The 26,534-nt window shown below is 36.0% G+C and overlaps 1 protein-coding gene across 7 annotated transcripts in view; it reads right to left on the bottom strand.

Annotated features, from left to right (window-relative positions):
* Nucleotides 1-3,039: 3,039 nt before the first annotated feature.
* Nucleotides 3,040-26,534, bottom strand: part of NBEA (neurobeachin) — a gene marked incomplete at its 5' end in the record, with an annotated part of 512,607 nt that continues 489,112 nt past the window's right edge. For 6 of the 7 annotated variants that reach the window (XM_082765401.1, XM_082765402.1, XM_082765404.1 and 3 more), the window contains 7 exons: nucleotides 3,040-4,957; nucleotides 6,801-6,952; nucleotides 7,671-7,867; nucleotides 11,488-11,589; nucleotides 22,400-22,570; nucleotides 23,408-23,563; nucleotides 25,796-25,867. In XM_082765401.1, coding sequence (XP_082621527.1) covers nucleotides 4,867-4,957; nucleotides 6,801-6,952; nucleotides 7,671-7,867; nucleotides 11,488-11,589; nucleotides 22,400-22,570; nucleotides 23,408-23,563; nucleotides 25,796-25,867 — 941 coding nt within the window. In that variant the 3' untranslated portion in view covers nucleotides 3,040-4,866. The remainder of the gene's footprint in view (nucleotides 4,958-6,800; nucleotides 6,953-7,670; nucleotides 7,868-11,487; nucleotides 11,590-22,399; nucleotides 22,571-23,407; nucleotides 23,564-25,795; nucleotides 25,868-26,534) is intronic. The other variant, XM_082765407.1, reaches the window with a different exon arrangement.

The following is a 26,534-nucleotide window of genomic DNA, read 5'->3' as shown; positions in this document are numbered from 1 at the left end:
GTTCTGCTATGCAGTGAGGGAGACTATGTGCATCATTCTTAATGGCTTAAATTTGCACAAATATGACACCAGGATTAGGTTTGCCAAAGGGCTTGTTCATTGCAGCATTCTGCCAGGACTGAATCTCTTCAAAGCATAAACAGACATGAAACTTTAAAGTCAAATCCAATGGTGCTGCTAGCTTTTAGCTGTTTGTAGTCTTCTGGCACCAGAGAAGATTTTCTTTCCTGTCTAGTTTTGTATATAAAGGCTTATTCTCTCCTTCATGTTAGGAACCATAGGCTGAAGATATCTTGGTATTGTGGCATTCTTAAGACACACAGAGCCCTTATGCCAGGCTTTTAACGAACAACAACAACAAAAATTTACTCCAGGCTCTGAATTTTATGCATAGGTACCCGTGTTAGTTATCTAAGTCCTTATTTGAGCTAGTGGGGTGGAACAGAGAGAGGATGTACTTCTGGCTAACGATGCAGAGCCGCTGTGCTGGTTAGGCCTGATGTCATCACAGAGAGATCCAGATACCAAGTCAGCTGTCTGGCAGATTTTCATCTAAGTAAATCCCTCTGTAAACTAATTATATGACCACAGCTTATAAAGTTTACAAGAAAGCTATCTCCAGACTTGTTTTCTTGTCAGTTGCAGATCTTGAAACTTAACTGTGGTTGTTGAAAAACTAATCATGAGGGATAGAAAATCTATAAACTGTACTGTACTGCGTAGATGTAATAAATTTACAATCCTTTTTTCCTTATTTAAATAAAACATTCTCTTTTAATGTGCTTATTTTTAGTGTTTGTAAGTAACAGGACGAAAAAAAAAAAAAAAAAAAAGAGTCCACAATTAAACCGCTGCAAAATATGAGCATAAGCTCCTGCTAGACATCTCCAAATAAAATATTTATAGGTACTAGATGTCTTGTATCAGGAGGTGGTTCTCTTGCTGTTATCAGAAGTCAGCCCTTCGCTCCCTGTGTCTGCTCCAAATGCTTTTATCCCTGGCAGCACGAGGCTTGCTTCAAACACCCTGCTTGCTTGTCAGCAGGGTTGATACACTATATTATAACAAGCATTCACCACATCAGTTGTTCCCAGGCAGTGTTTTTAGCTTTACAAGCACAGCCTGTGAGATTCTCTATCAACATAATCATTATTTATCTGAAGCTCTTCCAGTAAATTGAGCCTAAGTAGTCTTTCCTTGGGGTAAAATTAAGCAGCCTTTCTTTTATCATTGCTCATGTAGAGAAAACAGTACCCTCCTCAACAGTGGTAAAATCTGGACAAGGAAAAAGCCTTACAGCTGCTGTATCATGCTCCTGGTACAACACTGGCTTATAGTCCCATTCTTAGCCTACAACAGACTGGCAGAAGCACAGCCAATAATTGTACGTTATTTACAGTGCAGATATATTTTAGTTGCACAACTGTATGTTTAATAATGTGTCTGCATTAGCTGAAAGATTGGCCCCATTTTGCCATTTTCATCAGAGCTGCTTCATGTTCCACAGAGTCTCTCAGAGACTCCCTGGAATCAGTAACTCCCATTTCTATACAGGAAAAAGATGAGTCACTCTAGCTTTACTATGTGAATGAGATGGGACAGTTGATAACTTTGGAAAAGTCTTGCGACATAAATTGGAGATCTGCACATAATAGGGACCTTGAGCCTGCATTAAGGGGCCTCGAGTTCTGGTTTTAGCTGGAATAGAGTTAATTTCCTTCATAGGGGCTGGTATGTGCTGTGGTTTGGATTTAGGATGAGAATAATGCTGATAACACACCAGTGTTTATAGTTATTGCAGAGCAGTGCTCACACAGAGTCAATGACTGATTTGCTTCTTGTGCTGCCCTGCAGAGGGCACAGGACAGGGTTGGTCAATGGGCAGAGGCCAATGGGATGGAGTTCAACATGACTAAGTGCCGGATCCTGCACTTTGGCCACACCACCACCATGAAATGCTACAGGCTTGGGGGAGAGCGGCTTGAAAGATGTGCAGAGGAAAAGATCTGGGGGTGTTCATCGATGCTCGCCTGAACATGAGCTGACAGTGTGCCCAGGTGGCCAAGAAGGCCAACGGCATCCTGGCTTGTGTCAGGAATAGTGTAGCCAGCAGGAGGGGGAGGTAATTGTCCCCTGTACTCATAATTGGTGAGGCTGCACCTTGAGTGCTATGTTCAGCTTTGGGCTCCTCAATACAAGAAGGACATCAAGGCCCTGGATCATGTCCAGAGAAAGGCCACAAAGCTGGTGAAGGGCCTGGAACACAAGAGGAGAAGCTGAGGGCACTGGGGTTGTCTAGTCTGGAGAAGAGGAGGCTCAGGGGAGACCTTATTGCTCTCTGCAACTACCTGAAAGGAAGGTGTGGGGAGCTGGGGGTTGGCCCCTTCTCAGAGGTAACCAGTGATAGGACTAGAGGGAATGGCCTCAAGTTGGGCCAGGGGAGGTTCAGGTTGGAAATTAGGAGACATTTCTTCTCAGAAAGATCAGTCAGGCATTGGAACGGGTTGCCCAGGAAGGTGATGGAGTCACTGTCCCTGGGGGTGTTTAAGGAAAGGTTGAACCTGGTGCTTAGGGACATGGTTTAGTGGAGTGATATTAGTAGTAGGGTTATGGTTGGACTGGATGATCTCGATGGTCTCTTCCAACCTTAATAATTCTATGATTTGACATTATATAGCTATCTATCTACAGTTACTTACTATAACTTTGTAGGGACCTCAGCATTTTAAGAAGGTGATTTGTCCCACCTGTTTTGTTCTGCTGTGCAGGAGTGTAGATACCTAATTTTCAATGCCTAAAACAAGAAGAAATTAGTTCTGTCTTATCAGATATTGAGAGATACCCAAAATGGCTATCAACAGATTTTTGCTTTCTGTGAGGTGTATTATAAAAGTTTGTTGCCTGTTCACAAGGATTCTTCTGCTGATCAAAGTATCTTCAGTAGTTTCTCTTCATGTACTGGCAATCAAATGAGTTGCAAAACACACTCTGTAACCTCTCTTTTATTTCTTGACACCCCAGGAAATACAACCACCCAGCATACATAATTTTTGGCATATACATTGTCTGTAAGAGAGGATTTCTTAAAATAATTGCTTGCTCCTAATGATAATGTGAACTATTTGATGAAAAATTCATTGAAATGAAAAACTATCACTGAATTCTTTGCATATTTTATTTTTCTTTTTGATTTCCAACTCACACACATCTGGCATATTTTACATCTTTGCAATAAAACATGGTTACAATAGCTTAAGGAATTTATATATCCAAAATATTTCACCATGATCTCAAGATGAAATGAACTTGTCTTCCAGATGTTCAATAGTCTCCCAATTCTAAGCTACGAACTCAAGATATTGCTTACAGACTGGTGATGAATAACTTAATCATTACACTGATCCCCATGATTTCCGAATCTTATAAATACAAACAACAATGAAGAGGGAAATTCAGTGCTAAACTTACTAATACAAGGTGGAGAACAAATAAGTAATCACATCAATAAATAATGATATGTTTCTGGTGCAAAGTGCCAATACAAAGAATCCATTATCTTTTTAAATAAATGACTGCAAATGAGTGTAAATTCTGAGAAAATTACATTCCTGTTACATGCCTCATAGCCCTACCGACACAATATGTACATCTATGACAATACAGTCACCAAATATACAAAGAAGAAACATGAATTAAAGTGTATATACCCCTGGGTGTGTAATTTGATCAGTACAATGTGCAGAAAATTATTCCGATAATTATCATTACAGTATTGTAAAACATGAAGTGCCTTAGTCTGAGTGGCTTCAGGTGAGATTTTCAGAAGAACCCAAAAGAATAACTTCAGTCACCTCCACAATGAAGCTAAGGCTGTTGAATAAACCAAGCTGCTCAGAGGAAAAATAAGGGAAAAAAATTATTCGAGGCTCTCTGGCCCAATGGTTTGTATGCCAAATGCTAATAATCCAGAAGTATAGCACTTTGTCTGTATTGGGAATAATTAAGCATTACAAAGCATTAAACTGAACTTACACTCTTTGCTCCCTTTCTATCTAGTCTTTGAATTTTAAAGGGAGGAATTTAATTTCTATTGTATAAAGTATAAATATGGCAAATGATGGCTTTTTATCCAAATGCTTTATGAGCAGAACTCCACTTAAAAGGGGTAAAGTTAGATTCAAAAAGTGAAAAACATGTGTTGGTGAAAATGTCAAAATTACTGTTTGCACCCAAATTCAACCCTTTAACACAAGCTGTACCCTTAGGCAGATTTCCAGTTTGATTTGTGTGAATGCACCTGTTCCTTCAAGACATCAGGTTTAAAGTACATGCAAGTTGTAACTCCACAATAAAATTAAGAAACAGTTTTGTTCTTTATACAAGGTTTTACTTTTACAAAAGTATCCCTTTAAAGTTAAGATGTGCATCTGATGTACAAAGTATCAAACGTATTTTTTTTTTTTTTTTAATCTCAGCTTGAAAAGAGGCTGGAAATGGGATGCATGTTAGGTTCATAGCCTAAACATTGAAACAACTGGACACAAGGTTCCTCAGAATTTGCAAAAGTCTCTTGTGGCGCATCCTACTACCTTTTCTCAATAAACAAAGATATATGAAATAATTACCAAAACATCTCCTAATTCATATAATTTACATGATACAAGCTTGCTTTTCAGCAGCTGGTGTTCAGTTGTGAAAAAACACACAAAGTAAAATGGTTGCTGACTACAATGTACAGCTATTGCTGGGTGTAATGGAATGTACAACGGAGGTCAATGCAGACGTGGTTTTCCACCAGAGACTACACCTTTCATTGCAGCACTTGTGCTCTCAGCTTTACCTGGGCTTTCAGTTCTTCATTCTGCTTCAGTATCTGTTCTGATGTTCATAATGCCACCGGTTAAAATCTATATTAAAAGCTACAATGCTGCCAGAAGCCATGCCAGTAATCAGAGTTCTGAAAAAGATAGGAAAGATTTTTGTGTTAATCCTCTTTTACCTAATCATGGCTTGCATAAACAGTAAAAAAGCGACAAGAACAAGTCTCTTTTGCAATACTGTATGAAAGTTAAACTCATGGGTGTGCTCAGTTTGCCATAGAGACACTAAATTTAAATACCTATATATGAAACCAATTCCCGTATTCTCATTATGGTCAACCATAATGAACACAGCTCCTTCCATTCACCTTTGCAGAGATAAAAGTACAGGACCATTTGATATGTTCTTTGTCTTGCATTGTCTCTAGCTGCCTCCCTTGGAAGGGTGTGGGTTGGTCTTCACTAGGTCATATATGCCACCCCTTATGTACCTCAGACCTCCGAAGTATCTCAAACAGAAAGTACTAAGTGGCTATGGGGAGGCTACCGAATTAGGGCCCTAATCAATACCCTCAAAATAGCCTGAGACCTACTCTCCACAGGTCACTGAGCATGTACTAAGGTGTACTAAGTTGTCCTTTTGACTTCACAGTCTGTAGTGAGTAAATCTCCTCTGGTTATTATGGGAGCTTATTATCATTGCTTTCTGTAAGCTGATCACACCCTGGTACTCCTAAAAAGCTTCATATGGAAATTTACCCCTATATTTATGTTCTGGTGGCAATGGTTGAGGTGATTTTCCAGTTATCATCAACACTCCAATTCTGGTAGCTGAATTCTAAAATTGGATTAGATATCTATCTCCACTTCTATCACACCATACAAAATCCATTCTCTGCTTAATTAAGCGACCAAAGCTAAGCAGGTACTTAAGGCACTTCACACAGCTGGGGCTTCCCAACCTAATATTACAATCAGGGATAGAGAAAATGGGCTACCAGAAAATTTTCACAGTGTAAATAAATATCTTAGAACACAGCACAGTACTGTATGAAAACTGGCAAATACTGCATAAACTGGCAAAGCTCCAGAAGCAAATAGGCCTTTTCCAGTAATTTAGTTTTGATTAAACTGTTTGAGACAAAAATATTTTTTCTCATTATTTACTCAGATATGAATAAATTAGGTGCATATTTAATTTATAGGTGCTTTTATTGCTTTAAAAAATGGATACACAGATAGGAATGCTGAAAAGTGTAAGAAAAAACTTTAGCGAATGTTGTAAGATTTTTCTAACATCCCGTGAGTTCTTTGCAGCATTTTGTATATTAATAAGAAATACAAGACTCATGCTTGATGTAAACAGTGAATGCACTCATAGTCCTGCATAAATGCAACATATAGGTTTATATAATAATCACATTACAATAGTAGTCCAAGTGTTGGGGTCACATATATTTACATTTACACTGTGCATTCTAGTGCCACAGCAATCACTGTACATATCTAGGTCTGTACCCTGCATCTCCATTGCTCAGAGAAAGTCAAAAGGAAAGGACTGTACCCATTCTGGTGGATAGATCCACTGATAATACTGCACGTTATAGTTTAGGTACAAACCCCAAGAGGCTCTCAAGCTGAAAATTTCATTGCTGAAAATCAGAAGTAAGACATAAATTTTGTATCTTTTTTTTTTTAAAAAAAAAAAAAAAAAAAGTATTTATTAATAGGTACTACTGCAGTCTGATCCAGTCTGGCTGCTTGCATGCTCTTAAGTTAATGTAATTTTACTAGTACTTTTGGTAGCTGATTCTCTGGCTTACTAACTTTAGTGATATAAGACCTCACCTTAAAGTTAAGCACCTGCATTGTGAGACTCAAGGATCAGACATCATGCTGATTAAAACAAATCAACCAGATCATGACCTAGGTAGTGGTTCTTTTTTGCTATTTACATACAAATATTAATGACAAACTCACCTCTGATCATGAGACAGATCCATCGCTCTTATACCAGCATCACAGCCAGGGTAGATATAGAGCTGCTTGAAGTCACAGGCCTGCCATACTTCTACCACACCATTGTCTCCTCCTGTCACCAGGTTCTGCCCATCACTGCTCAGGAGAATGGCCTTCAGAAGAATAAGACAAAACCCATGTATGCAGTCAGCTTTTATGGAAAACGATCAATGCCATTAATATATTATCAACTTATGGGAATTTTTTGTCCTCTGTTCACTTTAAAGTTGAAGAGAAAGACTTCCACTCTTCTTTCTCTCAAATAAAAGCAATAAACCTACAAGTTTTGGATCACTACATTTTAAATAAAAAACTATGTGGTTTTAAATATGATATATAACCACAAAACTCTTCGAGTGTATACACCAAGACTTAAATTGAGGACATAACATTTCTCTGTCCTACAAAACTCAGTGCCATCACTAACACCTAAAGCACAGCAGCAATCTGCATTCCTAATGCTGCTTCAAGTGCTCTTGACAGAGCAGAGCCCTGAAGGCATGAATTCCTGTCTTGGCTAATAAATGAAGAATGGACTAATTCCAGAGTATTTTGTTTTAAAGGTATATTTCCCACTGAAATTTGATTTCAAACAAAAGTTCCATGTATTGTGTGGGACCATAAACAATTTGTTCTTATTTATCTGAAAAAGCTCAAGTGCAATTTTGCATTTGGAGATGGAGATGAGAGGATTTGTGTTTGAATATAACTTAACTAGGAGGTGGCAACTTAACATGTATGATTTCCTTTAAAATACACTGCAGATAAATTCAATTTGTTTTAATAAATAAAGGCAAGGCACAACAAATACTTGTTTGCATTTAGATTTACCCTGGTTGAATCATTGATCTCCATCTGAGCTAAGAGTTTGCCATTAATGCTGAAATTGCTGAACCGTCCTCGTTCATAGTAGATGATGCAGTGACCTTCACTGGATACTGAAATTAAGCGAGGATACAAGCAGTTTTCTGTTCCTTCCAGGGCTCTCAGCAAATCTCCAGTAATTGTGTGTACCAGACAAGGACCTTCTGCATATGAAAACATAATATATCATGCTTTTGCTGTTTATACAAACTACATACTCTGTGCACAGAGGCAACACATAATACACATTTATATTAGTCCTGCATAAATATGAGAAGATGCAATTCTAGCCTAAATAATTTAAAATAGACAACAGAAAAGACAATGCAAGAGCTAGCGGATGAAAAAATAGATAAAAAATGCCTAATAGTGTTCATTATTTCCTTAAACTGGTAGTAGTTATCATTGATCTACCTCTAAAATATATTTTCCTTTTTCCAAGCATTCAGAGGCCTTGCTCTTAGTGTTTTCCTCCAAGAACATGAACTCTCCTTAGCCTGCCCATTCACATTAAACAGATGGGGCCCTATCAGTGACTAGGAGCAACTCCCAGAGGGCATGTAATCATATCACTGCAAATTTCTCCTATAGTCAATGGCAGTTCCTATAGGTCCTCTCCCCCAGTGAATGTATTACATGCATAGATTTCAGTCCTGAATTGCTTTAACAATGAGTGTCATCTGACAGCCAACAGAGTAACTATGATATTGGGACTGTAAGACCATGCTATAACTGCATTTACTCCAGAGAGATTTTAATATGAGATTTTAATGTCTGATTATTATTACTATTATTATTACTGATGAAGGAAAAACACAGCTATGAGATCTATGAGATATGTTTTAAGATGCAACACTATGATATCTCCATTTCAAGATCTATGGGAATGTTGTTTTGAAAATGAGATCTGTAATCCTACTGAGAAAAATAGTCTGTTCTGTGGTAAATGTAATAAGTCATGGTAAATACTAAATATTTTCTTTTATGAATCACAAGATACTCCTGGACAGCATAATGATCTCTTCCTTGTACAATTGGTTTATGACCCTGAAAATAAATTCATACTGGCAGACTCAGCCACCTCATGTTAAGCCATTGTAACTTCTCTGAAGATCACACTGCAGCTGGGTTTGGCCAGGTAGAACAAATCAGAGCATCAGTGAACTTGTCTATGAGCTCTCCAGTGCACATTCTTATTTGTATTTTCAACAAGCTTTATTTAGAGAGACTCCAAGTCTGACTGGGTTTTCAGGATAAAAATGCAATGGAATTGATTTATTTTATCATAGCATTGAAAATACTGAAATGCCAGTGATGCCTCTACTTTTAAAATAATTACCATGTTAGAGTTTCAAAAATAAAAAAGTAATAACTTCATGTTTAAGTGCACTGACAAAGCTGCCACTACCTTGGCTCAGCTGATTGGTCATAGGCACTAAAAGGCACTAAAAGGCATCTTCAGATTTAGGATTCTGGGATAAAGACGGAATCTATTGAGCGACCACTCTTTTTATTGGGTAAGAACATGCAAACTTTGACCTGAGTCACAGGATTTTCTGAGAGAAGTTCCATTTGTGTGGTCTCCCTGCCTCAGTGCAGGTTGTCTGGAGAGCTGTAGGTGTGATGGAGGTGCAACAGGGAGGGAAAAAAGGCTTTATGTATATGTATAGGCTTTTTTATATATATGTAAAGGATTTTATGTATATGGGATAGAGTTTGTAAAGGAGGGACATGAGAAGAGTAACTCAGGGGACAGGATCTGACAGGGTAGGTCTCCATCTCCTTGGATCCATTACAAATACATTCTGGATTTGACATAAAAATCTTTGGTCCCCTTGCAGCCTTTACCTTTAAAATATGTTACTTAATGAAGCAGAAGATAACTGAGTACACATCCAGCTATTTTGATAAGAGGAAATTTACAAGATAGTTGAAAAGGGTACTTTGGCAGTAAAATCATATAAGGCTGCCTAAGAAGATAAAGAAATAGCAGTGCTGCAAAATGAAACTCAGTTCATATTCACCATGCATTTTATTTATGTGTCCTGACTTCGCCTACCACTGCTATGTAGTAAGTCATTATCAAAGTTAATGACCCATTTGCATTTCCTGTTAAAAATATCTTTACTAAAAGTTTTATACTCAGCTTTGAAAATAAAAGGGGAGTTCTGAGTCAGTATAAAAGATGATAACCTAGGAGCTTAGCTGTGAGCAAAAGGGGGCAGGACAAATATCATGTCCTTCTTACTCTCAGAAGCAGCAACCTTTCTAAAAAGGAATGCAAGGACATTCAAAGGGATTTATGGAGCTTCTCTCCTATGAAGAGAGTCTGAGAGAATTGGGGTTGTTCAGCCTGGAGAAGAGAAAGCACCGGGGAGACCTTAGAGCAGCCTTCCAGTACCTAAGGAAGGCCTACAGGAAAGCTGGTGAGGAACTCTTTGTCAGGGGGAGTAGTGATAGAACAAGTGGGAGTAGCTTTAAAATAAAAGAGTGTAGGTTTGGATTAGACATTAGGAAGAAATTTTTAAAAAAGAGGGTGGTGAGGCCCTGGAACAGGTTACCCACAGAAGCTGTGGATGCCCAATCCCTGGAGGTGTTCAAGGCCAGGCTGGATGGGGCTTTAGGCAAGCTGGTCTGGTGGGACATGTCCCTGCCCATGACAGGGAACTAGATTATCTTTAAGGTCCTTCCAACCTAAATTTTTCTATGATTCTATGATTCTATAAATAAAATATAAAATAGATATCACTGTCAACTGAGAAAGTAAATGGCTGGATAAGGATATAGGAGTGGAGTGGAAATGAAGTAGGAGGAGACAACTTTAAGGAATGGTAAGGTTAGTGTTAAAAAAAAAAAAGGGGAAATAAGAAAGGAGAAGAGATAACAGCTCAAAGGACAGTAAGAACTATACGCTAGAGAAGAGGGAGCCAAAGAAGAAAGAATAACAGCAAAAGACATGAAGTTTGCCAAATTAAGAAAATAACCTAAACGAGAAAGAGAAGTGGGGGAAGAAAAGTGAATGTGGAATTAAAGGGAAAAGAAGAAGTTGGGCAGAACAAGTGAGAAATAGAATAAGGAAAGATTAAGAAAACACTCATTTATGTGAGTGCTTTATTTACATGGATGATCAGAGTTCTAGAGAAGACTGCTGCAGGTTTGTAAAGGTAATTTGAAAATTTATATTAGTAACTATTGGATACTCTGGATTCTATAAATAAATAACGAGCAGCATGTGAACAGATGGCTCAAAAATTTTAATGGATGTAGTGTAATAACAAACCTGTAAACTCCTGATTATTTGGAAACCTATCCACTAAAAAAAATATGCTGTGTGAAATGCTGGTCTATGGATTCCAAAACAAGGAAATCGTCTCTGCTTCCCTTGCCAAGGAGACTCAAGTCAGTCACACAAACTGCCTTTTAATTAAAGATCAGGTTGGAGAATTTGGAGGTGGCCCTACCCTAAATCCAGGTCTCTATCACGAATTTTCTTCAAAATAAGATAGTTAGTTACCAATTATTATATAATTCTTCCAAATCTGTGGATAGTAGTAGTGGTGCTTGGAAAGAGCAATCAACTTAATTTGTGTCTAAGCATTTGAAGTCCAGATAGATAGTAATAATGCTCAGAAGAAGCAGCTGCAGATTCCCCCAGAATTACAGAACATCTTGGTAGAAGAGACTTCGGAAAATTAAAGTATATCTTGCTTGAAGGAAGACCAAAAAGTACCATTAAGAAAGGCTCTAAAAATATTATGTCTTAAATCATAAAAGTATTTCTGACCTTTAGCACCACTGATGACAAGTCCCAGCTCCGCACAGACTGACACACAGACAACTTCATGATCATGACCAGTCAGAACAGCCCGAGGAGCTGGATAATCACCTGTTAAAAAAAATAAAATAAAATAAAAAGGAAACAAATACCAGACTTTTTTTTTTTTTTTTTTTTTTGGACAACAAAAGAACTGAGAACTGTGCTCTGATTTGCATTAAATCAGTAAGCATCAAAGGAAAGTACAGTCTGTTTAAATATCTCATACCTAGGTTTTTGAACAAAATACTTTCAGACATTGTAAAGTTTCACATATGCAGCTTCTCAATCCATTAAGTTATACACTAACATAAAGCAAACTCCTTTGTTTAGAAATGATGGACTCCATGATGTTTGCAATACATGAGTGATAAAAATACATGGCTGTTTTATGATCTAAAAATATTGAAAATTTAAATTTCACATAAGGAAAACAACCAGTGGTGGTGTTAAACACATCTGTAATGTATATATCTGATATTGAACATATATGTCTGTAGCCTTCTTCTAGGAACCTAAAGAGTAGGATAAGTTGAGGATTTTCTTATGTTAATGTTTGTAATTTCTTTCATGAAGCTGTAGGGGGGAAGAGAGGAGGAGCAGCACTGTACTAGAAAGATACAGCTGTTGCATAGACATTATTGATTCAGAATCACATTGAATGATTATAGATAAAAAAATATAATTAAAGATGGTTATAGATATACATCATTTCATACATATCACTGTAGGTGTGTATGCCATTTTTATCAAATTTAATTTTACTAAAGAGTAGAGTAGACTATTCTCAAAACATTTATTTTATATATACAGGAGAAAAAAATATTTTGTTGTGGCTAACAGGTAGCCATTTATGGAGCATTTCTGTTTGCTTGTTTTTTCACTGTTAAGATGCTGACATCTTAACAGTGAAACTCCTGTATGCAGTAAGGAAGTCCTCAGTATTTGATATCACTTTGCCAGGCAAAGAAAAGCTATGTAGCAACAGAAAATTTGTGACCTGCTAGACAACAGAGATTTCATATGGTTATATTTTCTTTGTACACAGGAAATACAGAAAATTGGAAAATACCAAAAGACTGGCACTCTGCCAGTATAGTTCAGAAATGATCTGAGAAACTACAGATGAATTACCATAACATTAACCCTCCAAATAATAATAATAATAATAATAATAATAATAATAATAATAATAATAATAATAGTCTAGAGTTTAGTCAACAAAGAATTGAACACCAAAATCTCATTAATGCCAGTCTCCATGCTGTACTGCAATGGGAGTCTTGTCAAGCAAGCTTCTTATCTGCTTTGGACAGGACGACAGGTATAGTTGATAAAGACGGCTATTTTAGAATGGCTTCCATGCATTTTTTTCCTAAGACATTTGACTTAGTAGTACAAGATTTTGATTTAAACTTGTTTTATATGGAACTGCCTGATGACAGCAGGGATGTTACAGCAGTAAGTTCACTGACAGATCTGAGTATTTTTTGTCCATAAGAGGGTACCCACTAGGAGCTAGGTATTAGGATACTGGATATTGAGGTATTGCCCTGGGGAGCAGGAATTAATTCTTGGCCAAATACTAGGCCGTAACTTTATCCACAGAATAATATAAAATCTTTTCTGGTAAGACATAATACAGCTGATACAAAGATTCATGGGCAACTGCATAATGAAAAGAGAAAGCTATTATTATAGCATTCTCTGCATTGTCTTGTTAAATAATAACATGGCCAAATGCATTTTAATTATTTTATTTATTTTGAATGCAGTTAGGTGGAAGGTTGCCACTGCTGACAAACACAAGCTCTGCTCACTCGAGACATTATTTTGGTTTGGAAAGCACTGAGACAGAGACGGATTTATGAAGTCAGAACGCAGAACTGCCTCAACATTAGCTTTCAATTCAATGCCCTAAAATAGCTAATATGAATCAGGAATTATCTTACTACTTTAGACTGGAAAGAAAATTGTACCCACATTTTCAGAAATGAGCTCCAATAAAGGTCACACAACTGATATAGAGAGTAGGATAGGAGGTTGCACAGAGTTTAAAGTGTTTTCTCTCTTCACTGCACAGGCAGCAGAGCAGTGACTTGGCTGCTATAGCCAGGGAGTTAAAGGCGTAAAAGATGTCCAATAGCTCAGAAATTTATCTTACAGTTAATAGCACAACAGGGTCCAGTGGGTGAATGGCTGCACATATTTCAACCCTGCTATAAAATGCAGTTTCCTACCTGCAAAAACAGTTAAACACTAAAACAAATTAACAAGGGAGCTACTGGAGTATCTAAACGATAGTGCAAGGGTTTCTGAAAGATATACTTTAGGAATGGGTCTTGAGTAGAATTTTGTGGGTCAAAGAATTTAGTCTTTTTTATTGCAGATACTCACACTATATAAACCTGTTAATAAATTAATGAAACAGCTAGCTGGCTATGTGACTTGGAAGGATATTCCAGAACTTTCCTACTGTGAAGGACAGAAATATTCCGATTGTCAGTGTGAATCTATTCTTGCATACCTTATATCTCTTTGTTCTTATGTCAGCACTGTCCTTTAGCTTCAGGTCTTCCCTCTCGCTTATGTTTTCTCCACTCATTCTTATAGAAGAAACCAGCCCTCCTAGCCCTTCCTTTTGACTTTATTAAAAAAAAAAACAAACTCTTATAAACTTCTTTGAAGTGACAGGCTTGTTTCTTTTTAGTCTTTGCAGTTACCCACTTATGCTCCTGTAGCACTCTGAGTTTTTTCTTAACATGTGGGTAGCCAGAATTGTATATAATAGTTCTTGAAATTTTACAATGAATCTACAGTATTTCTTGACTAAGAAATAGTCAACACTAAACACTTCTGTTATCAAAATTTGAATTAATAGTCCTATGTGTTTTACAATCGCTTTCTGAAGCAATTGAGAACTACCAAACATAGATTTATAGACTTCATTTTTGTATCCAATAATACAGGATAGGTCAATCTACTTGGTCTTATCATTGCTTTGTACAGACACATCAACAATTTTCCTATCTCTAATGAAAATAGGTACCTTGGTAAATCCTAGTTTCTCAATCTTCAATTTACCTCAAAAGAAAAAAATCTTTCTGATCTGGAAATTGAAGATGTAAATTGATCAAAACTTTACTGGTATTGAAGGATGGATTTTGGAAGAAACAGAGAAAGACATTAGGTATATATGATCAAAGATAGCTATATTTTGAGGCTTAGATTCCTACAATTTCTGAATCAGTGCTGCTATTCAGAATCCTCTGTCTCCTTCTAAGGTATTCTTTTCTCCAATGGCCTAATAGAAAAGTGTATATATATATATACATGTATACATATACACATACATATGCACACATACACACACACACACACATATATATGTCTAAAGCTATCTTTAGAATTTTCCCATTCTCTTCTTTTTTCTTCTGTATGTCTTCCAGGAAACAAAAGGAATTATGCTCAAGTTTTCCTTGGCCTTATTTCTGATTACAGAAATGCACACATCGGTCTGCCAGTAAGAGTGAATGAAATTAGTTGATTGTTAGAGACTTTTAAGCAGAAAAGGAAATACTACTTTCAGAGGAACATTTTCCTCACCCTTTCCTCAGAAAATACTATAAAATCATGGAACTGTAGAATGGCAAAATCTGAAAAATTAGCATGTTAATAGACATTTTACCTTACAAACAGAAATACTTACAAGAAAAAACTGCCCTTATCTAAAGTTGTGGTTTTCAGTAAGTACAAATTAATAATAGCGTAAAATCATTATTTTTTAATAGTCAGACACTAATTGAAAATAGGATTTTTTCCTTTAGAACTCAAAGAAAAAGATATTCAGTGATGCTTTCTATAGGAAAAGCTGTGGTGTGGGGGATAGAACCTCAATCACATTGCATTTTATTGCTAAGGACAGAAGATGTGAACTCCAGGAATCATTCAAAATCTAGCAAAATATTCTGTCACTGTCACATCATATCTGATAGATGCAGCCAGAGGTCAGAGGATGTAGCTCTGAGGGAACTGCAGGTGAAAACATCCTACCTATGAACTGAAATACCATCACTGTAAATCCCCTGTAATTTCCCCAAAGGAGCAGCTCTGAACCAAATTACTAGATGGCAGAAGGAAAAAACATATCTGTGATGTATTTCTAAACAAGAAAATTCTTCTACAAAGTCCAAAATAAAATACTTCTAAGTCTTTCCTTCTCTCTGAAAAACATGTTTAATACCATTGTAAAGTATTACAATGTAACAGCCCTTTCACGAGGTAAGGAAAGGAAAAGGGAAAAGGGAAAAGGGAAAAGGGAAAAGGGAAAAGGGAAAAGGGAAAAGGGAAAAGGGAAAAGGGAAAAGGGAAAAGGGAAAAGGGAAAAGGGAAAGCAATGGACAGTGTCATCATTTTTTTATCATATTATACATTTCCAGGAATTATGTACTGTTTGCAATGGGAACACATAAGAGCGGCTTCTACTTAAAGAAATATGAGACCACAACGTAAATTCCAGCTTCCATTTGATCTCTGATTTCATGGAAGAAAGTACAAGGTTATAAATGAATTATTTGCTGAAAATAAAATCCTTATGATACAAGGAGGGTATACTCTTCAGAAAACACAATCTTAGAAAATACTATGACTTTCATGGAAGTGTGTAATAATCTAGTACTTGAATTTTTACTGTCATAAAAAACAGGCACGGGATTTGGTGAAAAGAAAGCTACATCCAATAAATAAGACTTCAAAATAGGAAATAGTCAACAAAAATGTCCACAATGCAAGGGAGTGATGTTTTTAAAGAAAGTTTGCTGAGAGAAAAATATTCATATATTCAAAATATTCTTACCTCCGGCAGCGTTGGTTTATTTGCTGAGGAATGTCAGTAGCATTTTATATATTTACAAACAATTGACCAAGGTGAGTGGACTTTTAGGTATCTTGCAGCTATCCTGACCCCAAATGGGGAGTGGTACAGTGGATGAGAGAAGAGTAAGGTTTTGCAAGTTCCCAATTTCTTCCACTAAATTGGTTCAAGATTTTTGGCAAGTCACTGATCTGCCCTGTGCTATACTGCTCCCATGGGGTATGTAGCAAAACATGGGCACAGACACCTGTTGATAAAATGCTAACTATAACTGCATTACTTCAGATGTATTATTGGCTTATTTGCCTTTGCGTAGCAGTCTTAGGAGAGATGTCTTTGGCTAGCAGAGTAGAGACAGTGCCAGTAAAAATTATGCACTACTTTTCAAAGAGCTTCTACTCTGGCAAAATCGTGCCAAGATACTGTATTTTTAAAATTCACACGTAAATTGCACAGACAAGCGTTGTAATAACTCTTTAAACACGTAAAGCAGATTGTATGTGTGCTAATATGCTTGAGCAGGACCTTTAGACAGCTATCCAGCCCACTTGGTACAAAAGACCAATGGCTATTGATGCCTATTGATGGCTATTTTTAAACTGCTGCCCTGTCAAGGTTAAACTAGTCGATGCTACAGGGTATATATGTGGAGGGATATAAAATAATACATTGAATATTCAGAGTTTGAAATAAATACTCTTTCAAGATACAAGATCACAAAATCTTCAGCATCCACAATTTTAAATTGTTATAACTGTATTATGTCTAAAATGAAAAAAAACAGTATTCTTTGTGATAGATTAAAAAAACAAAAACAAAAACAAACCACACAAGCTAACTTGACAAAGATCCTTAATTGGAACACTTACCCTCCCTTGCAGATATACACAAATACATTTCCTGGGAGAGGATGGATAGTTATCACCTCTGAGGACTATGTTATAATTCTGTGCAAACCAAGCTTTGGGTTGAGAGTATTTTACTATGGTTAGCACAGCTCCAGATAGAAAAAGGAGGGTTAACTCTCACACCTCTTGCGACCGTCCTCTTAGAAGCTACAATAGGTAATGAGAAATGTCAAGTCCCAAGATCAATAAAATTTCAGGCTCTAGGGACACAACAGGAATAGCATTGATCCTTTTAAAGAACACCAGTCAGAGGGTGAATGTAATATATTGCACAGAGAGGCTCAAGAGGATAAGCGGCCAAGTCCAACATACTTACCTGACAAAAAATTCAATCAACTTTTAGCACAAGCTGCCTACCCTCCTTCTTTTCTTTCATGCAGAAGTCTGATTCCAATTAAAGTGTGCAAATTAATTTTTATCACTTCCAAATTAGTTTCTGAATTTGTGTCTGTTTCAGATGAAAGCATCTGTCCCTCACTTTTCTGCAATTCTGTCATCTACTTTGGTATCTGTTCAAAGACTCTGAGATAATTCTCATTTTTAATGTCACTTGTTTCAAAGAGACATTCAATAAAGCAATCATAAAGTATAAAAATAAAACAACTATAACGATACATGTTGAACTCCAGGGCATATCATGTATTCTCTTTGCTCCTTTTTATGATGACTAATACAGTCGCTATGTGAGAAGAAATTTGTATACAAATTAGCATTCAGCGAAAACAAATCCCAACATATCACAAGAGAAAAAAAAAATCAAAACACAAATCATCAAACTACATACCAATAATTTTTCTATTCAATCTCTTAGAACTGCAAAGATTTACATTTGCCAGATCACTTAAAAGAATTAAAATAAGTAAACGATGTCCTTTGTATGTGCCGTGTCTTCCTAAGAGAAAGCAGATTCCTTTCACTCTTCTCTCAACTGCAGCAGATGTATATTATCAACAACTTAATAAGGTGCAGATTCAGATTACCTATTTCAGATGGCCAGTTTTGGCTTAGAGAGTTGTTATCTGACCCTGGCAGGATGACTAAGCTTCATTCAATTCAGTGTTTGTCCTGGTGGTGGTACTTACCTAAGCAACACTGAAGAAGTAAGAGGAGGCTTAAACATATGTAAAAACATAAAAAACTGCATTCAGCTCCCCCTCATTCTAAGGGAATTCATGCCACATCTTTCTGGGAGCATCTCCAGGCACCAGCCTCTAGTCTATGATAGAAAATGACATTTTCTATCACTGCTATTGGTGCTTAGCTATTATATAGCCATGAAGCCAATTTTGGTTGGACCAGAGAAAGGACAACAAGGAAGATTCACCCTACACAGTTATTGAAGGTATGCAGTTTTGGTTCATGATTTCTTGATTTATCTATATTTTCATCCAAATTTTATGTCATAGAACATCCATAAACATAAGTAGATTAAAAAAATTTGCTTTATATCAAAGCTGAAGGTTCACTGGGGCCCCCTCCCACATTAATTTATAGCCTGATAGTCAGCATATGCTTGTGAATATGGGAATGTGGTTTGAATTCCCCCAGTCTCTGGAGGCTAAGAACTTAGTCTCTCACTTCCTGGACAAACATTCTAACCATAAGGTTATTATGCAGACTATTTTTGAAAGCTAATTCATGGAAAACATTGTATTTAAAATCTGCCAAAATTTCACCCTTCTCACAGTCTGTAAAATAAGTGTGACAAGTGTAAACTGAACCAGAAACTCCTTTCTGATATATAGTGTAGGAGAATAAAAGTGATAACTTAATAAAAGCATTGATTAGAAAAAGAAAAATCTATTAAAATTATAAGGAAGCCCACCATGCTCTCATAGGCAAGTTTCCAACAACTGAGCTGGAGCAGCCACTTGCAAGGGTCTCATCCAAACAATAGTTTTTCTCTATTCTCCTCTTTAAATCATAGCTGGTTCTGTATTCCCCACAGGCACAGCTTGGGTCACCCTCTGAACACAAGCCAGCACAGGTTGTTCCCCAGAGAGCTCTATGTGAGTCCAGCAGGTTGGGTTCTTGACATATGTGTTGTTTAGTACAGAATGAATCAAACTCATGGATTATGGAGTATGGAATTTTAGCAGAATTGTCAAGGAGTTTATTCTGACTATTTTTTGCCCCAGGGTGTTCCACAATAAATGATTGTGATAGCTATGTTTTCTACCGAACTAGTACATATATTTTCCATACGAATGTTAAACTATATAAACCACTTAGGACTGGGGGATTGCTTCTCCCCCACCAATCCCCCAACATTTTCTGAAACAACTAAAGTTCCTTTTAGTAATTGGATGCATTGGAGCTGAAATCGATAATTAACTGTCTTTCAGCTTAAAAGATCATTATAGAGTCAAGCACCTAACCCAGATAATTACTATACCTGACATTTTTCTTTGAATTCTCCACCTTCTACAGTCTGTGACATAAAATACCTTATCTGTGTCTCCAGATGTCAGCTTTTATGAAACTAATCCTTCCTTCCCCCCTCCTCCCCCCCCCCTCGAAATTATCATCTACATCTTTCTGGAAATTCATCCTAAAGATGTAAACTAATTGGATTTGACCTACAGTGAACATCTTACTTTCATTTTTCTTACAAGATAAGTCCTAATCTTCTACCAGTAAATACTGAAGAAGAATAGATTAGGAAATGTTTCTTTATAAAACTACTTCTGTGGCTTGACCTATGAAAAACTTTGAACCTGTCTTTGAAAGGATTGTTGAGAATGCTTCACTCCTAAAAATTAATATAATAGAATCATATAATGGTTTGGGTTGGAAGGGACTTTTAAAGGTCATCTAGGCCTCACCCCCTGCCATGGGTAGGAATATCTTTCACTAGATGAGGCTTTATATGGGTAATCAGTCATACAACAAGCTGTCGTTTCTGCTCATGGTATGGAACAGAGCTTGGTAGTCTTCAGCAGAAAGATTTAGCAACTGTAAAAGTTTTAAAAGGCAGAAGGCCCTTCATGCATATAATCACTACTGTGATCTTACTAATGTATGCTCATGAAAAGTCAAAATGTCTATTGATAAGGAAATGTTTACAACACATGAAGTTCTGGTTATACTACAGTACTAGTACATATCCATGTTAATTTTAATCCTATGAGTGTAGATAGCAATAACAGTGTTGAAAACCCTATTCTTCAGCATGAGTCTAACATGTTTTCAACACTAGTAGTAAGTAATCTAATTGATATATTTGGAAGTTATCACAACAAACTTGGCTGTTAAATATTCATGAGTGCTGATACCTGCGCTTGTGAGATTACATTTCCCTGGACATGACTACCTGCAGCGTAGGCTCCCATGAATCTGGGTATAAGTCCTTTTCTTCAGAAAAAGTATATTACCCATAGAGACATAGTGATAGGGAGCAAAACATACAATTGGCTTTGTTTTCACTAACTTCTGTCAGCTGACTGATTATTCTTTCTTTTCATAAAATTACAAGTACTCTAAATCACTTCCAAAGCTACTCCGTTAAGATATTAAACTTGAGATTCCAGAATGTACCACCTTCTCATATTCAGGTATGTTCACCATGACAAAAAAGTATCTGAAATAAAATAATATGCAAAAAAAAAAAAGTGGAGAGATTTGTATCATCTAGTAGGGAGATGCTAATGGCAAGGCTGTCTCAGCCCCACATAATAAAAGGAGGCAAAGAAGAAGTCTTGTATATTTTCTTCAATGAAAGGAGAAAGCTTTTTTTTTTTTCTTCTGACTCTTACTACAGAAATTACTAATACTTGATATGATTCACACAGGCATTCAAATAAGCAAAATGACATCAAGCTAAACAGAATGCATTGAAATGAAATTCCTTTTCAGACTGAATTTCTCTCTGTCTGAGAATTAAATGCTAAATAAGCCATGGAACAAGCATATGTTAAATAAATTTTTTATGGCAACAAAAATTTTTGTATTTTTTGCCTCCATTTTCTTGCTGTTATAAAAGCAAAAAAAAGTCAAGTGAGAAAGCAAGGCTTTTATTTGTCTCTCTTTTGTTCTGGTTACAGATAAATGGGAGAAAATGAAAAGATAAGAAATAAAAATGATGCCGCCAAATTAACAAAATAATTATTTTATCACAAATAAATAAAAACTTTCCATGAAATATTCAGGTGAAGAAATACTTTCCCTTAGATGTCTGTAACTGACAGGTCTAAAACTGCCTCTAGTCAGTACTTGAACCAGAGATCAAAAATGATGGTGATGGATTCTTCTATGCTTATCAAAGAGGTAATATCATTGTGCTGAAAATAATCTTTAGAATTCAGAAACTCTGATTTAAATGAAAATTGTGGATGAATTTGGTGTTGTACATAACAGGACAACAGGTGCTTTTGTCTTTAACTGTGGTTACATTTCTGGCTTGGATGAAGGCTCTGTGTAAATTAGTAGTGCACTTCTATAAGTGGCCTTCTAAATATGCATCTCTAAGTATCCTGTATGACTTAATATCATTATTATTGTGTTCCATTCATTCTGCAAAGCACTATTAGTCCCCTGAAAATGAAATGCAAACTCTTTCCAACATTTAATTGCTTTTCTATTTTTATTCAATCACATTGCTTCTTCAAAGGTTTGCTTACTATAGAAATACCTTTCTCAAAAAGACTCATTTAATTCCAAGGTATGTGAGACATTCCTTTTTTGAAAAGGCAAACAGCTGATATAGCATGCTGTAGTAAAAAAGGAATGCATTAAAATGCCAAAGAAGTATTTCTGGGGAAAGAAAAATCAAAATATAGTGATATACTTTCTGTCACTTAAAGGCCATAACCATCTTGTTCTAGTTCATGATGAAATGATGCTATAAGTGATGAGCAATTATGAATTTAACAATTACTCTTATATTATTATCTGTCACCACACACAAACTGTTTAAACATTTGTTTTGGCTAGTACTCTATGAATTGCTTAGCATGTGGCACTCTTATTCCAATTTTCAACCCGTAAGTGAAGTAGTTGATTTGTTTGGTAGTATCTTTTGAACTTAACAGAAGGAATTCTAAAAATGAATAGGCATGGCAGAGGAGCTCTCAAGAAGGAGTTTTTTGCAGGATGTACTTACTGCTATTTGGATTGTCACCTATAATATGATGTCGGCCACTCCAGTACCAAAGCAGCAAGGTAGCATCACGAGACCCAGACACGATGTAGCAATCACCACCAATATAGGACTCTGATCTGGCAAGGCAAGTAACGACATCCCAGTGGCCGAACACAATCTGAGTTAATTTTCCTGGTGAGAATGCAAAGTGATAAAAATTCAGGTTTTCTAAACATTTGCATTTTTGCATAACTCATTTATTAATAAAAATTCAGTTCAAATTTAATTTTTGCCTCATATCTCTTAGAGTTCACTACATGTTACAACAAGATTAAAAAATCAAAAAAATTATTTTTAAAACAAGAAAACTTTTTTTTTTTCTCTTTTTCAATTCTTTTTGAGGTCTGTGCCCTGTGTCAATCCACTATCTAAGCATTATCTCTGAAAATCAAGTCAGTGCTGCAGTCACTGAATATTAAGTGGAGTTACTGCTCCATCAGTATTTAAGCAATTGCATTAGCATATTATTGTAAGCTTCATGAATCAATAAGACAGTATATGAACTTTTCCGTCATTATCTCTTTCTTTCCAATATTGAAACCAGTTTTTAGCAATATATTGAATATTAGGCTAGGCTATCAGACAACAAAACAAAATATCAGCTCCCAGTGAAGGCTATGCAAATTCCTTTCTTAGGGAATAAAATAAATAGAGATAAAGCCAATGCAGCCAAATATTGTAACTAAAGTTTCAGTTGATCCTTTTGATATAATCAGTGCATTTGAATATAACCAGGGTTTGAAAAGTTTCTACTAAGAAAACTGCATGCCTCTCTGTTCCCTATTAAATCTTTTCTCTTAAAAGGAACAATAGCATCCTAAAGCTATTATGTTCAGATAATAATGAAGGATTAACAAACTGCCCTTCATCATTTATTGAGGAGTAAGAACAGGTATTAGATATGGTAGTATTATGACAACCCTCCACTTTGTGACCTAAGAAGAAACAGGTGGTTGTATTTAGGGTCACCTGTTTCTGTAGAATAAACTCGAAAACTCTTGTCCCAGAAACCACAGATAAGAATGTAGCGATTATCTGCTGTGACCACGAAGCAATGTGCATTGATCTGGATGCTCTGATCCACCAGGTCTGTGATCTGCCGTTTGTTCACACCAGAGTTATTGGCTGTAACGAAATGCAAAACACATTTTACAAGCAAGCCATTTGAACACCTTCCTGTCATCCACTTACAGGAGAAAATGAATACATTTAACTTTCAATGAACTGTGAATTTGTTGTGGAGTAAGCATTTTGAATATGAACATTTAGAGCTGTCTATATGGATGTCAGAAATACAAAATTACTGTGAGATTCTTGGTTTCCTTTTGAATAAGACAAAGAATTTTACAGGTGATGACAATTTCTTATAAACTGCCTGATTCACTGCATAATATGCGGCAATATTTTAAGTGCTCTGATGAAGAACCCTTCAAAAACAAATTGAACTACAGGAAAGTGATGAAAGTCCATTTAAATTACCAAGTCAATGCAAAAAATACAGCAGACTCAATTCTTGTCAGTTGGTACCTTGTCTACAGAAAATACCCCAGCTTGTGTTGTGTGATACTTACATCCCCTATATCTGCAGACACTTAACCAGATCAAAGACAAAGATAAGGATTCAGCCAATGAAGCTGTTTAAATACAATGTGCGTTTTTATCAGTCTTCTTGTCTACTCATCAAACAGGGAGCCAGGCCATGGACAGTAGTGTTAAAATAGGTAATGCCACTTGGAAATTAACACAGACAAAGGGAAAACGAATGGTTCCTACAGAATCCAACCACCCTGTATGTCAAGTGGATCTGTTAGGAGTGACTGGGAGTAATCGGCTAAAGTACTCTTTGCTTTTCATGACACTTTTACTGTATTTCCAGTTCCTGCCTGTAGTATGTTCCTTCTCACTGGATCTTAGCTTTATAAAACTTCGGTATATAATCTAAGTTAATTACCTACAGTCCTTCTATACTCACTGTAGAGAGAGAGAGCATTTCACATGTCAAGTCATTTAATGCTGTAATAGCTGTCCCAGTACTAGACAACTCCAGAGGAAAGTTTCTCTTCCTACAGTAACTATGGAGGGGAATCTTGACAACCAACTTCAGTTAATTGAAGTTAGCTGAGATAAAACTCACTCTGAGAGACATATTTTCTCCTACCATAGGAACATGGTACTTCATGCATATAATACTCTGAAATTTCTTTTATCCTTGGTTTTTGGTTATGATACATAAATTGCTCACAATTGCATGAAATAACAGACTCAACAGCCAAACAGACAACCCCCAACCTCCCCCCCCCCCCCCCCCAGCTATTTTAAATTTGCTTATAGAAGTTACTGACATATTTATGTACATTCCAAGAGCACAAATGTAAATTAACAGACCCTCTGTGGCCATCCACTGAAAGATAACAAATTACTCAGATTTCCAGAACAGGTAGGTGCAATGGTTGTTCCCTAGCTTTTGAGAGGAAAATCTGAAGAGAAAACCATTGTCATTATATATGAGCAAATGAAGCATACAGAAGGAGAAATTTAAATCTCCTGAGCTACTTGTTTGTATATAAATCTTTCAACCCCAGATACTGACAGGTGGAAAAAGGAACTTTTCATCTGGAGATGTTTAAATATATATTTTTCTTTCTCACTGATGCTTCAGAATTGGCTCTAAGAGCCTTCTCTATCCACAATTTCTGTCTCAAAAGATATGCCTATTTAAAAAAAAAAAAAAAAAAAAAAAAAAAAAAAAGACAAAGCAAACAGTTGCAATTAAAGAGAAATATTGCCAGTTATAAGGCCAGTAATTTCTCTTAATAGCACTCTAATAATTTTGGCTGTTTCTTATTTCTAAAAGTATTTAATTTCCTCAAATATTTTTAGATTTAACAAATACAATCATACAAAAATTTAAAATCTGATCTTTTTCTTTATTAATTTAGTAATCACTATTAAAAAAAAAAAAAATCCCAATAATGAATGGAAATAAATAAGTCTACATCTGCATTGATATATGTAGTTGTTGTAAAAAATGACAATCTGTGAACTCCACCAGACCCTCATATTTTATTTTATTAATGTGACCTGATAAGAGAACAGAATTATAAATATGGGCTGAAAATGTATTTGACTTAATTGGTAGTTTCATAAATACCAATTGCTGGTGATGTTAATAATAAATAGCACTCATGTAATTCATTCAGCATCAATAGTTAATGCTTTTAGTTTTCTGAGACTGACAAGAATAAATATTTTCCTATCTTCTGTGTTAAATGAAGCATAATATACAAATATAGCTTAATCAATAATTCTTGAAAATACCATTTTTGAATATATTGCTACATTTTCGTCTTGACATACCGATCAATGGATCCATTTCAATTGGAAGATGGTGGGCTTGATCCAAAGAATATCCTGGGGCTCCCCGAAGGCCTAAACATGAAAGGAAGATAAAGCACATAGGAATCTTGTTGCCTGATTTTTTTTTTTGGTATGATTTTTCTAGGTTTAAAACTGCATTGTGGGATTATATGTCCAAATAAATATGTAGCTTCTTACTATTTCTTGTTCTACGAATCTTTTAAGTTCCCTTCCTCTATGCTACAGAAATATGGATTTGTTTTTGGTGATGTAATAGAAATTTTAGGTTTATAGATGCTAATTTCATTGTCGTTTCTTCAGACACTAATATTCATGAAATAACTAATTTAAAATAGTCCAAGATCATTTTGTTACATTGGAACACTGGGTAAGATCTAATAATAGCACAGAAAAGAAAAATAGCCAGTTTAAATTGTTATGAGTTTCTTACATAGTGAAATCTATGTGACAAAAACTTGGACTTTTTCATAGGTTTATCTTTTTTTTTTTTTTTTTTTTCCTGGGAAATTGTAAACAGTACAATTTGCTGTAATTATTCTTACTAGTTCTATCCTGAGCAGTCCTCAAGCTTTTCATAAATGCATCAGGGGCTACATATTTAGCATTATGTGCTCTCAAGAAAAGAAGGCATTGATCTGGCTCTTCTGAAGACTTTCCCCATTGTATGAGTCACAAAGGTCAAATATTTTTGTCAAGAACTGCCATGTTGCACAAGAAT

Source organism: Aythya marila (assembly GCF_965140915.1).
Source record: "Aythya marila genome assembly, chromosome: 1".
Lineage (NCBI taxonomy): Eukaryota > Metazoa > Chordata > Aves > Anseriformes > Anatidae > Aythya > Aythya marila.
The sequence above is the reverse complement of the archived record's forward strand: the minus strand, read 5'-3'. Positions and strand labels throughout refer to the sequence as shown.